Genomic DNA, 15,980 nt, shown 5'->3' with positions numbered 1-15,980 from the left:
GTGAGGACCATCATTAACCATCCGTCTCTTCTTCCATGCTTAGGTCGTCGTCTGCCCGTCCATCTCTCTTTCCCTGAGATATGGCCATGGTGAACTTAAGGTGAAGTCCTTGCATCCATTTCTCTCCCATTCTCGTTGTCTCCGTCTGCATCTATCTCTCTTCTTTCATGCTCAGGCCGTCCTGTGGCAGTTCATTTGTCTCCACCTCTTTCTTTCTCTGTCCCTGAGAGATGGTCATGGTGAACATATGCTGATGTGTTCCTGGCATTCATCTCTCTCTCATTTCCTTTGTCTATATCAGCATCTATCTCTGTTCTTTCATGGTCCGGCCATCTTTTGCCAGTCCATTTCTCTCTCCCTGAGAGATGGCCATGCTGAAGTCCTTCCTGCATCCATCTCTCTCTCTCATGCATTATATATCTGTTTCTCTCTCTCTCTCTCTCTCTCTATCTATCTATCTATCTATATATATATATATATATATATATATATATATATTCATGCTCAGGCCTTCCTGTGCCAGTCCATTTCTCTCTCCCTGAGAGATGTCCATGCAGATGTCCTTCCTGCATCCATCTATATCTCATGCATTATATATCTATTACCATCTATCTCTCTCTCTATTCATCATCAGGCCTTCCAATGACAGTCCATTTCTCTCTCCCCGAGAGACGGCCATGGTGAAGATATGTTGAAGTCCTTCCTGCATCCATCTCTCTCATGCTTTAATTATCCGTTGGTATCAATGTCTCCTTTCATGCTCAGGCCGTCCGGTGCATGTACATTTCTTTCCCTGAGAGATGATGATATGGCGAAGTCCTTCCTTCATCCATCTCTCTCTCATGCTTATGTATCCCTTACCATATCTCTCTCTCCTTTCATGCTCGGGCCGTCCTGTGGCAGTCCATGGTGAGGGTACGGTGAAGTACTTCCTGCATCCATCTCTCTCTCATGCTTTATGTATCTATTATCATCTCTCTCTCACGCTTTATGTATCTATTAGAGCCTCTCTCTCATGCTTTATGTATCTATTAGCATCTCTCTCTCATGCTTTACGTATCTATTATCATCTCTCTCTCTCACGCTTTATGTATCTATTATCCTCTCTCTCTCAAGCTTTATGTATATATTTGCATCTCTCTCTCTTCTTTGACGCTGCTGGGGGTCCCGTACCTCTGATGAGTGTGGCAATGATCGGACGATGAAACGCGCACGAATGCCTGGTTTTGCGGGGGACGGGGATGGCCGTTAAAGCCCAGTTCCTCGAGTCAATCCAAGCTCACGTCAGGGTGGCCCAAAATGGCCAAAAATCCGCCATTACTGCTCTCCACCGTTTCCCGGCCGAGCCCCTCTTCCTGCGCAGCTCTTCTAGTCTTCTACTCGTTCTTGGCATTGAAAGCCGTAGCCAGCCATTTACTCCTCCAACAACCCTTCTCTCTATCCAGCTTAGAATAATCCTTTCTTTATCCCCCGTCCCCTCTCTCTCATTCAATGCTCCTCCCTTTCCTCGCCCCACGCAAACCCAGCTCGTCATCTGCCCCCCCATGGCAGAAAAGATATAGATTCGCAAAGAGATAAATAGAAGAGAGAGAGATAGCGAGATTCACAGATGTTTTATTGTTTGAGAGTAGAGATGGATGTAATTGAGAATTGGAAGAGAGGAAAGAGTGGGGGAGGCAGAGGAGAGAGATGTTCAAGGAGCAAGGGAAAAATATGACATTAAGAATTAAGAGTGGGAGAGGCATAGATTAAGAGGGGCTTGATTAAGAAGAGATAGTTAGGAAGAGAGGGAACTTGTATAGAGTGAAGTAGAAAGATATGTAAATATATAGTTCGATAGATGGATAGATAGAGGTAGGTAAATAGATAGAGAGAGATGGGGAGGGAGAGAGAAAGAGAAAGAGAGAGAGAGATATAGAGATGGAGATAGATAAAGAGAGAAAGAGAGACAGAGATAGATAAAGAGATGTAGAGAGAGAGATATATATAGAGCATTGAAGAGATATAGAGAGATAGAGATAGAGAGAGATAGCGAGATAGAGAGAAATAGAGATAGAGATAGATACTGAGAGAGAGAGAGGCGCAACGGTTAGGGGAGAGTCGAGATCCAATAAAGGTTCTCGCTAGGAGGAATGCTGGGGTACCAGGAACAGCTACCAGCATGCCTAGTCCATCTTTAGTAAGACTCTTAAGGAAAGGACAACTACGGCTGCATCACTTGGCTATTCCTCCTCAATCGTCTCTCTCTCGGCTCACGTGTGTCATTTCTTTCCTTCTACGCCCGCTTCTTATAAGACTCCATCGCTCCCTCCTTCGCAAGCAGACCGACAGAGCACGAACAGAGAGAGAGCGAGAGAAAGAGAGAGAGAGATAGAGATAGAGTTCTTTCTTTTTGGTCTTCTGTCTAGGCGATAACAACACATCCCTGAGAGTCGTCTTGTTTTCCTTCAGTGCTGATCTCCATCTCTATCATGACCTCGGCTAACAGGCACTGGCCCAGCTTGTTCAAGTCGAAACCCTGCGGCAATCGCCACCAGGGAAACCACGACATGAATTCCTCTTCCCTAATGTCTACATCATGCCAGAGATCTTCCCTTTTATCTGGTAATTCATCGCTCACGAATGATCAAGAATTTTCATGGTTTACGTTTTTCCTCGATTTAATCTATCTTTTTAGAAGCTCTTATGAAGCATTCTTCCAGCTAATGATATTCCTCTCTTCATGGTTTAAGAGGAAGGTGAAGACGAGGAAGAAGAGAGCGGAAGTGGATTACACTGAAAACTCCGTGCCTTCCTCGGAAAAATAGTTCTTCTCATCCCCTGAATCAGAGAAATCCTTAGAATCTTATTAGCATTCGCTCACTCCTTTTCTGGTTTGGTGGGTCATGTAGTTGTTTGGACGAATGCAAACTCTTGCGTTCAAAGTTAGTCTCAGGGAAGAGAGTTATTAGGAGAGAGTGTAAATGACTTTCGCTGAAAACCCTAGGAGATTAATACCCAGAGTCAGATTTCTGTATGTCACTCGTTTTAGGGTTTTGGTGGGTCATGCAGTGATTCTGACGGATGCAACTCTTGCGTTGAAAGTTAGTAGCAAGAAGAGAGTGGAAATGGCTTTCACTGAGAACCCTACGCGTTCCTTGGACAAAAAATGTTCTTCTCATCTCCTGATCGAGAGAAATGACCAAAATCAGATTACCGTTGGTCACTCGTTTTAGGGTTTTGGTGGGTCATGTAGTGGTTTGGACGAATGCAACTCCCGTGTTCTGTTTTAGTTACAGGAAGAAGTGGGTGCACTGAAATAAAAACCTCAAAGAGCACTTCTCATCCCCTGATGTGGAGAAATACTCAGAATATGGATCATGCAGTGATTTTATCGAATTCAAATCTTCTTTTCAAAGAAAATTACAAGGGATAATCGAAGTTTTTTCATTGCAGAGGAGAGAAACCCAGATCCGAAACCGAGATGGAATCCAAAGCCGGAACAGATTCGCATCCTGGAGGCCATCTTCAACTCAGGTATGGTCAATCCTCCTCGCGATGAGATAAGAAGGATCAGAAACCAGCTCCAGGAATACGGCCAAGTGGGCGACGCAAACGTCTTCTACTGGTTCCAAAATCGCAAATCAAGGAGCAAGCAGAAGCAGCGCCATCATCACGCCACTAGGCCGCCGTTGTGTCGCTCTTCAAACGCTACCGCTGTCGCCACTCAGCCGGCGGCGCCGCCGGCAACCTCGTCTTCGTCTTCCTCTTCCGAGAAATCGACAAACTCCGAGAAAAGCCTTGTACAGGAGAAGACGATACTTAGCCATTTAAGCGCTGTCGAACCCTTCTTCTCCGCCATGGTCGATTTCCCCGGCCTCTGCAGCGAGCTCCTCGCCGAGCTGACGAACCAGGAAACTCTCAAAGCAGCTCACACTGTACCAACGACCACTGTAACTACGACTGCTGCCGCTGTCAGCAGTGGTTCAACTGTTGGAGGTCATGTCGATGACATTATCCAAGGTATGAACTATCAGTGCTACTATTCCGCGTTTCAATTTTTTGGTTTTTTTTTTTGGTTTTGTTCTTTTTCGTTGTGATGCTTTTCAAGTTTTCATTCTGTAGGTTTTCTTTATCGTATGTATGTTTTTTCTTGCTTTTTTTGTGCGGGGCTTCATTTATTGGCATGGGCTGGGGTAAACCCTACCATTCGTGAGGTTCAGCAATGGCATCACATCAGCAGTATGGCCGATGCGATTCATCTCTCTTAGAAGAATTTGAAGAGACTGAAGGCCTTTCAGACATGGCGGATCGCCATGGAAAGGACGTCTGTCTGCATGGCAGCAAAAGGTTCCCAATGGCGAGCACGTAATCTCATCTGAAACATTGATTGGACTGCCTCTTTCAGTCTTTCTTCTTCTCTCTATCTTTCCAACGAACACAGAGACACGCCCTTTCTCTCTCTCTCTCTATCTCTGCGGTATTACGATGGGCTGTGTTTGATTCGTTGCTGTTGGGGAGTACAGGCGCATGCACTGCGGTGAGATTGACGGTCTTCATAAATGGTGTGGCGTTCGAGGTGGAGGCGGGGCTGCTCAACGTGACGGCGGCATTCGGATATGGGGCCATGCTCCTTAACTCATCTGGTGTTCCGGTTCGTGTAGACGAAAGAGGGATAACTCTGCTTCCACTCCAGCACGGTGCTTCGTATTACTTGGTAAAGCTATCTCTCTCTTTCTCTAGTTCTCTCTCTCCATTTCTCTGTCTCTCACTCTCTCTCTTACACTCCATCTCTCTCTTTCACTCTCTTTCTCACTCCCTCCCTCTCTCTTCTACTCTCTCTCTCTCTCTCTCTCTCTCTCTCTCTCTCTCTCTCTCTCTCCCTCTCTCTTTTACTCTCTCTTTCAGTCCCTCTCTTTCACTTTCACTCCATCTCGCTCTTTCACACTCTCTCTCTTTCTCTTTCACTCTCTCTTTTTCCTTCATTCTCTCTCTCTTTCTCTTTCTCTTTCACTCTCTCTCTTTCTCCTTCATTCTCTCTCTCTCTCTTTCTCTTTCACTCTCTCTCTCTTTCTCCTTCATTCTCTCTCTCTCTCTCTCTTTCTCCTTCACTCTCTCTCTTTCTCCTTCACTCTCTCTCTTTCTCCTTCATTCTCTATTTCTCTTTCACTCTCTCTCTCTTTCTCCTTCACTCTCTCTCTTTCTCCTTCATTCTCTATTTCTCTTTCACTCTCTCTCTCTCTTTCTCCTTCATTCTCTATTTCTCTTTCACTCTCTCTCTCTCTTTCTCCTTCACTCTCTCTCTCTCTTTCTCCTTCATTCTCTATTTCTCTTTCTCTCTCTCTCTCTCTCTCTTTCTCCTTCACTCTCTCTCTTTTTCTCCTTCATTGTCTCTTTCTCTTTCACTCTCTCCCTCTCTCTTTCACTCTCTCTCTCTCTTTCTCTTTCACTCTCTCCCTCTCTCTCTTTCTCTTTCACTCTCTCCCTCTCTCTCCATTCTCGCTCTCTCTTTCATTCACTCTCTCTATATCTTTCATTCTCTCTCTCTCTTTGTCTTTCACCATCTCTCTTTCTCCTTCATTCTTTCTCTCTTTCTCTTTCACTCTCTCTCTCTCCTTTTCATTCTCTGTCTCTTTCTCTCTCTCTCTCTCTCCTTCTCATTCATTCTCTGTCTCTTTCTCTTTCACTCTCTCTCTCCTTCTCATTCATTTTCTCTCTCTTTCTCTTTCACTCTCTCTCCTTCTCATTCATTCTCTCTCTCTTTCATTCACTCTCCCTATATCCTTCATTCTTTCTCTCTTTCTCTTTCACTCTCACTTTCTCTTTCTCCATTCTTTCTCTCTTTCTCTTTCACTCTCTCTCTTTCTCCTTCATTCTCTCTGTCTTTCTCTTTCACTCTCTCTCTCTTTCTCTTTCACTCTCTCTCTTTCTCTTTCACTCTCTCTCTTTCTCCATTCTCGCTCTCTCTCTTTCATTCACTCTCTCTCTACATCTTTCATTATGTCTCTATCTCCTTCATTCTCTCTCTGTTTCTCTTTCATTCTTTTTCTCCTTTACTCTCCTCTCTCTCTATCTCTCTCTCTTTCAGTCTTTCTCTTTTTCTCTTTGACTTCTCTCCCCCTCCTCTCCCTCTCTCTCTCCTCTTCTCATCTTAACCGACTTCATGCAGTTGTACAAGGTTAACAACCAATATGACTCATACGTTCTTCCCATGCAGATATAGAAGACTGGAAATGACGAAGTTAACGGAGAGGAGACGCAATTACGAGGGAGAAATCTTCGTTTATCGACTAATCAAGCGTCTGAAGATCCGTAAACTGGATAATCTATAATTGCGCTTCGATAAGCTACGTGGGACTAGCATATGTGGTTTCTATTACTTTATTTGGGATAAATGTTGTATAACTGGTTCACCGAAACCTTAGAGATTATCTGAAAAACAAGGCTTAATCTGGAGAGGAAATTCTGTTGAGTTCTAGTTGCCGACCAGAACTACGTTAAGTCTCGGAGATTTGTCTCCAAAATCTTAGTACTACGGATGCCTTCTTTCCTAAGAGTATATTTCGATTTTCGACGACCGATCAAATCAAATCTCTTGCCTTCTCTTTCCCGTTAAGTCGTTCAGGCTTCTCCCATCTCTCGCGCAGTGGGAATTGTTCCATTTCTGATGCATGAACTTCATCAAAGCCCTCTTCAGAATCGTACGATCCGCAGTAAATGCACCACGGCAAAGATATGAGGCATGCTCGTACCCTTTGACGATGTTTTTTTATTTATCTCTATATCTGCTAATATTACAAACTTATAACAAAATCCTTTCGATCCTGGCCCCTCTCCGGGTTTGGAGAGTGGTTTGCTAATACTCGGGTCACAAAGAGGGAGAGAGAGAGGGTGAGAGAGAAAGACAGAGCAAGAGACAGAAAGAGAGAGCGAAGAAGAGTGATAGAATACACAGAGAGTGAGAGATAAGAGTGAAAGAGAGAGAGTGAGATTGAAAAAAAAACAGAAAAAGAAAGAGAGAAAGAGATAGAGAGAGGTAACGAAAGGGAGACAGAGAGATTGATAACTAGAGAGAAAGAGAGAGATAGGGAGAGAGGTAAAGAGAGAGAGACAGAGAGATAGAGAGAAAGAGAGATTTACAACAAGAGAGAGAGAGACTGAGAACAAGAGAAACAGAGTGAGAGAGAGAGATGGAGAGACAGCGAGATAGAGAGAAAGAGAGAGAATGAGATTGACAACGAGAGAAAAAGAGATTGACGACGAGAGAAAGAGAGAGAAAGATATAAAGTGAGACTGACAACAAGAGAAAGAGAGAGAGAGATGGACAACAAGAGAAAGAGAGAGAGAAATTGACAACAAGAGAAAGAGAGATTGAAAACTCGAGAGAGAGAGAGAGAAATTGACAACAAGAGAAAGAGAGATTGAAAACTCGAGAGAGAGAGAGAGAAATTGACAACAAGAGAAAGAGAGATTGACAACTAGAGAGAGAGAGAAATATAGAATGTGAGATTGACAACAAGAGAAAGAGAAAGAGAGAGAGATTGACAACTAGAGAGATAGAGAAATATAGAATGTGAGATTGACAACAAGAGAAAGAGAAAGAGAGAGAGATTGACAACTAGAGAGAGAAAAATAGAATGTGAGATTGACAACAAGAGAAAGAGAGAGAGAGAGAGAAATTGACAACAAGAGAAAGAGAAAGAGAGAGAGAGATTGACAACTAGATAGAGAGAGAAAGATAGAATGTGAGATTGACAACAAGAGAAAGAGAAAGAGAGAGAGATTGACAACTAGAGAGAGAGAGAAAGATAGAATGTGAGATTGACAACAAGAGAAAGAGAAAGAGAGAGAGATTGACAACTAGAGAGAGAGAGAGAAAGATAGAATGCGAGATTGACAACAAGAGAAAGAGAAAGAGAGAGAGATTGACAACTAGAGCGATAGAGAAATATAGAATGTGAGATCGACAACAAGAGAAAGAGAAAGAGAGAGAGATTGACAACTAGAGAGAGAGAAAAATAGAATGTGAGATTGACAACAAGAGAAAGAGAAAGAGAGAGAGAGATTGACAACTAGATAGAGAGAGAAAGATAGAATGTGAGATTGACGACAAGAGAAAGAGAAAGAGAGAGATTGACAACTAGAGCGATAGAGAAATATAGAATGTGAGATTGACAACAAGAGAAAGAGAAAGAGAGAGAGAGATTGACAACTAGATAGAGAGAGAAAGATAGAATGTGAGATTGACGACAAGAGAAAGAGAAAGAGAGAGAGATTGACAACTAGAGCGATAGAGAAATATAGAATGTGAGATCGACAACAAGAGAAAGAGAAAGAGAGAGAGATTGACAACTAGAGAGAGAGAGAAATATAGAATGTGAGATTGACAACACGAGAAAGAGAGAGAGAGAGAGAGAGAGATAACTAGAGAGAGAGAGAAAGAGAGAGTGTGAGAGAGAAGACAAGAGAGAGAGAGAGAGAGAGAGATTGACAACTAGAGAGAGAGAGAAGGATAGAATGTGAGATTGACAACAAGAGAAAGAGAAAGAGAGAGAGATTGACAACTAGAGAGAGAGAGAAAAATAGAATGTGAGATTGACAACAAGAGAAAGAGAAAGAGAGAGAGATTGAAAACTAGAGAGAGAGAGAAATATAGAATGTGAGATTGACAACAAGAGAAAGAGAAAGAGAGAGAGAGATTGACAACTAGATAGAGAGAGAAAGATAGAATGTGAGATTGACGACAAGAGAAAGAGAAAGAGAGAGAGATTGACAACTAGAGAGAGAGAGAAGGATAGAATGTGAGATTGACAACAAGAGAAAGAGAAAGAGAGAGAGATTGACAACTAGAGAGAGAGAGAAAAATAGAATGTGAGATTGACAACAAGAGAAAGAGAAAGAGAGAGAGAGATTGACAACTAGATAGAGAGAGAAAGATAGAATGTGAGATTGACGACATGAGAAAGAGAAAGAGAGAGAGATTGACAACTAGAGAGAGAGAGAAAGATAGAATGTGAGATTGACAACAAGAGAAAGAGAGAGATTGACAACTACAGAGTGAGAGAGAGAGAGAGAGAGAGAACAAAAGAAACAGAGAGAGAGAGAGAGTGTGAGAGAGAGAAAGAGAGATAGACAGAGACAGAGAGAAAGAGGGATTGACAACGAGAGAGAGAGAGAGACACTGACTGTGCCGCTCTATGGATGGGTATGTTGCTGCACTAGAGCAAGGCTATAGTAATGTTGGTAGTCCGTGGAGGGGAGAATTGAACATATGGTACGGGAGGTAGGGGGAGTGTGGTGATAGGTGCATGCTTTCTTCCATCCCGAGAGACATTGAAGTTTGCCACGTCTATGAGGGAGTAGGTGAGCAATAATATACTGCCGTTTTCTTAATCATGAAGACTGATAGAAAGGGCAGAGTTGACTGTGGAGAGGGGGGAGATAGATATATATATAGAGAGAGAGAGAGAGGGAGAGAGAGAAAGAGGGGGAGGGCGAGAGAGAGGGAGGAAGGGGGAGGAAAGGGATAGAGAGGGAGGGAGAGAGAGAAAGATAAGGAGATGGAGAGGGAGAGGAAGAGAGGGAGAGAGGGAGTGGGAGAGGGTATAGGCAGAGGGAGAGAGACAGAGTAGGAGAGATAGAGAGAGGATGGTACCAGTCTCCACTACAGAAGCCAGTATGGCAACTAAGAGGACTGAATATCTTAGTGATTTCCAGACTGAACTATCGGCCATTATTTAAGAAATAATTGTAGGAGCGAGTAGATCATCTGGCGATGAAGAACAGTGTCAGAAAGCTGATTTATGTTGAATTTATGGGACATTCTCGGTATCAAGTCATAGAAAATTTAAGTATAATAGTTCCAGAAAAAAAGCCAGTAGATAGTCGGATATCTTCTCGCAGACGACGACATTCTGTAAACAGTCAGAAGATAATTCTCCCAGACACTTTCGAGATAACAGAGAAAAGCAAAGAAAAATCAGACTTCAACGGGAAATAAGGTGAGGTAGGGAGGGGAGCTGAATGGCCTTGTTCATCTTCCTCGTAGGAGGGGGCCATGGTCTACAGGTTGGACGAGGGCTATGGCCAACTGTTCAAAATGGTGCAGGCCGGCGACCCAGGTGTCAGCCACTCAAATCTCTTGACGTATTCTCTACGCAACGCGTCCAGTATCGTCTCCAAACTGGCTATGTTTAACAGCGATTTCAAACCCACGCAAACCGTAGGTGGCTAGCCCATCAAGGGTCACATTTCAGACAAGATCGCACTTAATACGAGTCCTGCTCTTTCAGGTTTATCTTATGAACTTTCTGTAGTACTTGAGAACCATCTTGTGGTGTTTTCTTACAGATGAATCAATGGAGAATAGAAGATCGTGATTATAACATATTATGGACATCAAAATGGAGTTAAGACAGCATGATTGAGTCCATTGAAATCTTGATCTTGAGGGATAGCCTTTTGAGACAGCAAGTGGTACCTTGGTGTTGGCAGCAATGGGAACTCCGAAAGAAACCTTCACTTGTGACTCGAGGAGTGGCCTCATATAATAGGCCAGAGGAGAAGCCATATCCTCTTTAGTCCAGCATAAATTATCCCATCGTTATTTTAGGGCAGACTTAGCCTTTCAAATTTAATTCAGTCCCACACTTAAAGAAATATATTAATGCCTAGCTTATTTTAAATAAATGTCTTTAAGAGGGGTTAAATGATATCTTGTAGGGTGCTTAAGGAAATTATTGCACTTCGTCTCAAGGATGACTCAATTAATTCGCAGAAGATAGGGGACATACCTGATTCCATTGAACTGGTTGGTATTGAGGTGTAATCTTTTGAGTCAACAGGTAGGAACTTAAAGTCTCTCCAGAGTATTGGGGGCTCATCGAGAAATTCAACCTTATTTGTGGCCCAAGGACTGAAACAGGAAAAGTTTAATCCTTTTTACTCTTTCCTAAGTAATATTATCATTTTAAGAATGATATCTCGTTATCTACAAAAATACATCTTAAGAGTTATGCCCATTTGTCAATTCAACTCAAAAAGAATTTCCAGAAATTATATTAAGTTTCCCAAATCGGTTAATTAAGATAGTTGCAAAGCTTAAAGGAGTAAAAAAATAAGAGTTTTCTCATTCTTTTAGAGGCATGTAAGTTATGGTTCTCTTTTCCTCTCTACACTGAGCTGGAGAGAGTTATTCTGGAGCTTATCTGCCGCTGCGAGAGAGAAATGGAGGGAAGCGAAAGGGAAGACCATGGTTTTTCTATTTCTCAAATGTTCAAAGCATATTCATAAACCGTAGCCTTCGCGTTGGCCGCCTGCGTTTCCCCAGTAAGCATAAAGTACAATCTTATTTTTAAACAAAGACGTAAAACATAGAGGTGAAATCCTATTGCTATTACAGCAATTTCAACATATTTGCTACCAGGGTTATTGCTCCTTGATATGTTATATTGGGAATCAAATATGAGTTTTATCATGAATACGCTTCTATCCTATATCAAAGATTCGAGAACGTTAATTGGGTAGAGGAGAAAGTGAAACGCTGTCCTAAAGAGAATAAAGAGAGACAGAAACTGATTCCTTTCATCATAGAGTCGTCAAACCAAAAGAAACACCCAAGTTAAAGAGAATATACCGAATCCTGAAGTAAAAACGATCGTTTCAAGTGAATAGAAATAATATTAAAATTGAAGAATAGTGAAATTGAGATGGATATAAATGATTAACAAAGAAAATTTTAAAATCCTAAGTTATTCTTTAAAGTGATACTACTTACTTTTGTTATATTTTTTCACAGGCTTTTTTCATCTGAAACTTTATTATAATAAATATTGTAGCCCTTAATTTTTATCTAATATTTGGCCAGATAGTATATAGCTTTGTAGTAACTAATTAGATATCATAAGTAGATAGCTTTGAATCATAAATAGGCCTCCCCATCAAAAAATTTGGCCAGATGTTTATCTTTCCAGAAAAATCGAGTAGAATAACTTTTTCCTACCAAGAGAGGATAAGTTATATAGTAACTAAAGACATTTTAATCAGATGAAGTCTAAAAAATTACATCAGATCAAAATTAGATGAAGTCGAGAATACTTTCATCCCTAAATATTTAAAAAATATCATCCTTAAATATTTTTTGTCAAATACAAAGAAAATATTTCATAAGTTTTTCCAAAATGTGGATGTGGCCCAACAAAGCAAGTTGGCCGAGAACCTCTCAGGGATGTGTGTCATATAAAATTGTAATGGTCATATGGTTGTCAGTCCAATATGACGTAGTGATGATGAAATTTTAGCCCCCAAATAATATAACAAAATTGGATAGATAAAAGCTTGGATGAATTAAGATTCTGGTATGTACAAAATAAATTGAACATTTTTAAAGTGAAGATTTAAGCAGAAACATGTGATATGATTTCTCATAAGCCACATAAAAGGATAATTCAGACCTTGATGTGAATGATTGAGATGTCAAATCACAGTGATTCCTTATGATTTATAATTTAGTCCTTGATGTTTAATTGAAGTCATAAAGTCTGAAATCATACCTTGCATTATAAAATATAACAACGTATCATTCAATCTAAAATTTTCAACATGGGATTTTGAAAAAAGCTCTAGTTATATTATACATTACATATTCTATGGTTTTATATGAAAATAATGTTTCATGAATGCCCATTTCATGCTTATTATGTCTTTGCCAAGAACAAAATCTATTAGGTTGAAATAAATTTACATTCCAAGATTAGTAGGGGGTTCAAAGAGAGATCTCTCAGTGACAAAAAAGTTTAGTGTCTGATCATGTGTAGCATTTTTTTCTGTGTCAACTACATAACTCTCTTCTGCCAGTTTATCTACCATTTTGGCTGACATGGATCTAGGATAAAAATATGTTCTACTATGTTTGATGAATTAACCCCTCTAACGACCACAGAATTTCTAACAAAAATCTTAAACTTATTTAAAATGAATAACATAAATTAAGAATAAATCTTCACAAAATGTTAGAGACAAATGAATTGTACCTCATTAAAACAATTTTATATTTAATTTTAAAGGTACTGTTTTGGTGACCAGAAGGAAGATTAAATTAGTTAATAAATCAGTAACGAAGATTAATGGTTGGCTTTTGCCAATCATTAACATTAATCTTCAGTTGGACACCATTTGACAAATGGAACGACAACATGTGTCAGGGCATAAATGAAACCCCAAAATAGCTTATATTTCATATAAAATTATATATAAAGCCCACAATATGTATTCCAACATAGAAAAATCATATCTTCATGAAAATTATGTCTAAAAATTCAGGAAAATTTACATTCTGGCTCAAAATTTATTTTATTTCATGAAAATTTATTTGATGCACACTATGTAGGATAACCTCTAAAAAATTTTAAATCACAAAATTCAAAACATCATTCTAAAAATGGATTTAATCATTTTAGGTTTGATAACATGCATATATAATTGATTTAATGCTGAGAAACATGTAAAGAACATCATATTAACCTATTAATATTGTGTGTTATCAATTATGCTCTTCCTCATCCCCATGACTAACCAAAGCCATATAGTTGTGCAACCATGTGGTTGGGCAGCTGCTCATCTACACACCCGCATAACATGCAACGAAGTAGGTGGACAACTGCAAAGTCATAGCATGCAACTGATGGAAAAGATGTGGCCGGCAAGCCAATCACACAGTCCATGTCTCGCTCCATGTTCAGTAATACAACATATTCATTATAGTGTATGTGTGATGCTTATAACGAAGTCCATGAATAGACGACATGACGTAGTGAATTATGATGCAATCGTAATACGGAGATCACTAGTCTTTAAGCATGTGATCCAAACATTCCTACTCGAAGGATACTCGAGAAGGACATCGAAGTATCCGGACAGAATCACACTTTCTAGCCTCAGTCATATGATGTGTATGGTCGTTCCTGTAGCCATTAGTGTGGAGACACCAATGATAGATATTGGGTGCTTTTTAGTGGAAAGAGTTCACTGAATTGATCTGTACAAATCCCTTAATGGTATTATACCAAAATATAAATCAGGTTGATTAATGTCATAGTTGTGTAAGTGGTCCTTAGACCTGAGACACCAAAGACGTCTTGTGGCCGGACAGTTGTACTTTGACCATGACTTATGTGTCTCTAATCATGGGATTCCAAACGGTTTTAGTTCATGTGCATCAAGAAGTACACGAAGACAATTGATTGGTCAAGATGGAATCGTCTACCCTCGGTTTTAGAGGTGATATCTCAAGGAAGATAATGCGATGAAGTCCTTGGCCAAGGAAGTGAAACATCGGGAGAAGAGTTCTTTGATGATTTCCAAATGCATCAGTATTAACTGGAATGACCGATTAGGGTTTGATAGTTGACCATACCCAAAGTAGTCTTGGGAGTGACAAGTGGATGAGGGATTATACATACAATGTAACCGATGATAAACATGTTCCATGAGTGAGTCGGTACACACTCCTTTGTATCTTCTAGAGCACAAGGTGTAGCTAGGCACCCCACGTGTTGGAGACTCAACCTATCGATTGGGTTAACTCGATCGGATGTTAATTAATCTATACGATGATATAGTTAATTAATTTGGAAGCCCAATAAAGGTTATTGAGCTGATAGAGTCATTATCTAGACTGATACATGGGCCTATAGCGGCACACACAAATGGTCTTTTGGACGTCGGAAGATATACTTAAGTTTTGGGGGTTTTTATGAAAAGTGCCCACTTAGTATAAATAGGGGAAGGCCCTGAACTAAATTCACCTTGGCCAGAATTGTTCAGGGGCCTTCCCCTTGTTCTCCTGTCTCCCTACACTTCCTCTCCACTCCTGATGTGATTGGGACAGCATAACGACGGCGACAGAGATTGAACCGGCCTAGTCAACAAGGAGGAGATCTGACATGTTGAGGACCACGTTGATACTTCTAGAGGCTGCACACTTGAGCAGCTCCACACGACTCGTTCAAGGATCAAAGGAATAATGGACGCAATCCGTGCCGAGGTAATTCGTTTCATGGTTTTATCGCTGTCATTCGATTCCGTTACGTGTCTTCCGCAACGTGAAATCCTCATTTTTATCCAGATCTAGGCATCTAGAACCCAAAACAGACACATAATATGCAGCACTGATGTGCAGCCATAGTACAGAGCTGCACCATGTAGTGATAGCTATGCAGCCACCTAGCCCGCAGCCCTCAAGTGCATGCATGCTGTATTAATTACTAAAATACATTATATATGTTTGTATGTATACGCATAAGTACCTACATATATCTTATTTTTATATTTTAATAGTTCAATTAATCCATACGGATACGGTATCACTTTGTATTATGCATTTGTGAGTGAGACTAAAAGCTGATAAAAACATTGTTTGATAAGAGCAAAGTAAATTATGAGGATGAGTTAAGTCCCTTAATTTTTATGCATCATCTATTATCATCAACAAGATGGATTTCGTGAGTATATTGTAATCACAATTCTCACAATCATTATTCATCTTGAATTATGGATTCCTTTATTTTAAACTTTCCTACAAATGATTCGTGGAATTCTATGGTCTTAAAATGATAAGTGCAAATTACGACATTCATTAGTGTGTGTGGTCTTCATCTTTATTCATACATTGTTGGAATCAATATAAATTTTAATGACTTAATTGAAAAAATATGATTAACGTGAATTAATAATCTAAGTTATAATATGCATTATTTTATGTATCTATTGATATTTTTATAATAATCCCAATTGAAGTCCTTGAAATCAAGTGAAGATTGTCACATCTTGATTTTATTTGAGTGCAATGGCTGATGTAAAATTAGTGAAGATTAAGGCCAAATGGGATAAAAGGATGAGCCCAACCCATGATGTAGACAAAATAAGGAGGTCCTAACAACAAAAAGGGTCATTCAATTCCTTAATCAAGCATTGCTGGGAGCCTTTCACTCAGCCAAAACATT

The 15,980-nt window shown here is 40.2% G+C and overlaps 1 protein-coding gene across 1 annotated transcript; it reads left to right on the top strand.

Annotated features, from left to right (window-relative positions):
• Window positions 1-2,123: 2,123 nt before the first annotated feature.
• On the top strand, window positions 2,124-6,443 carry LOC144701478 (WUSCHEL-related homeobox 8-like). Its single transcript, XM_078573289.1, has 4 exons — window positions 2,124-2,604; window positions 3,436-4,002; window positions 4,506-4,696; window positions 6,197-6,443. The coding sequence occupies exons 1-4, from the start codon at window positions 2,472-2,474 to the stop codon at window positions 6,200-6,202; spliced, it is 897 nt and encodes a 298-aa protein (XP_078429415.1). The 5' UTR covers window positions 2,124-2,471; the 3' UTR covers window positions 6,203-6,443.
• The last annotated feature ends 9,537 nt before the right edge of the window (window positions 6,444-15,980 follow it).

Source organism: Wolffia australiana, chromosome 3 (assembly GCF_029677425.1).
Source record: "Wolffia australiana isolate 7733 chromosome 3, ASM2967742v1".
Lineage (NCBI taxonomy): Eukaryota > Viridiplantae > Streptophyta > Magnoliopsida > Alismatales > Araceae > Wolffia > Wolffia australiana.
Note: the sequence above shows the minus strand (reverse complement) of the source record. Positions and strands in the feature narration are given on the sequence as shown.

Coding starts and splice junctions, on each gene's coding strand:
- LOC144701478 (XM_078573289.1), top strand. CDS start 2,472: ATGACCTCGGCTAACAGGCACTGGCCCAGCTTGTTCAAGTCGAAACCC. Junction 2,605..3,435: donor GAGATCTTCCCTTTTATCTG/GTAATTCATCGC, acceptor TTTTCATTGCAG/AGGAGAGAAACCCAGATCCG. Junction 4,003..4,505: donor TGTCGATGACATTATCCAAG/GTATGAACTATC, acceptor TGGGGAGTACAG/GCGCATGCACTGCGGTGAGA.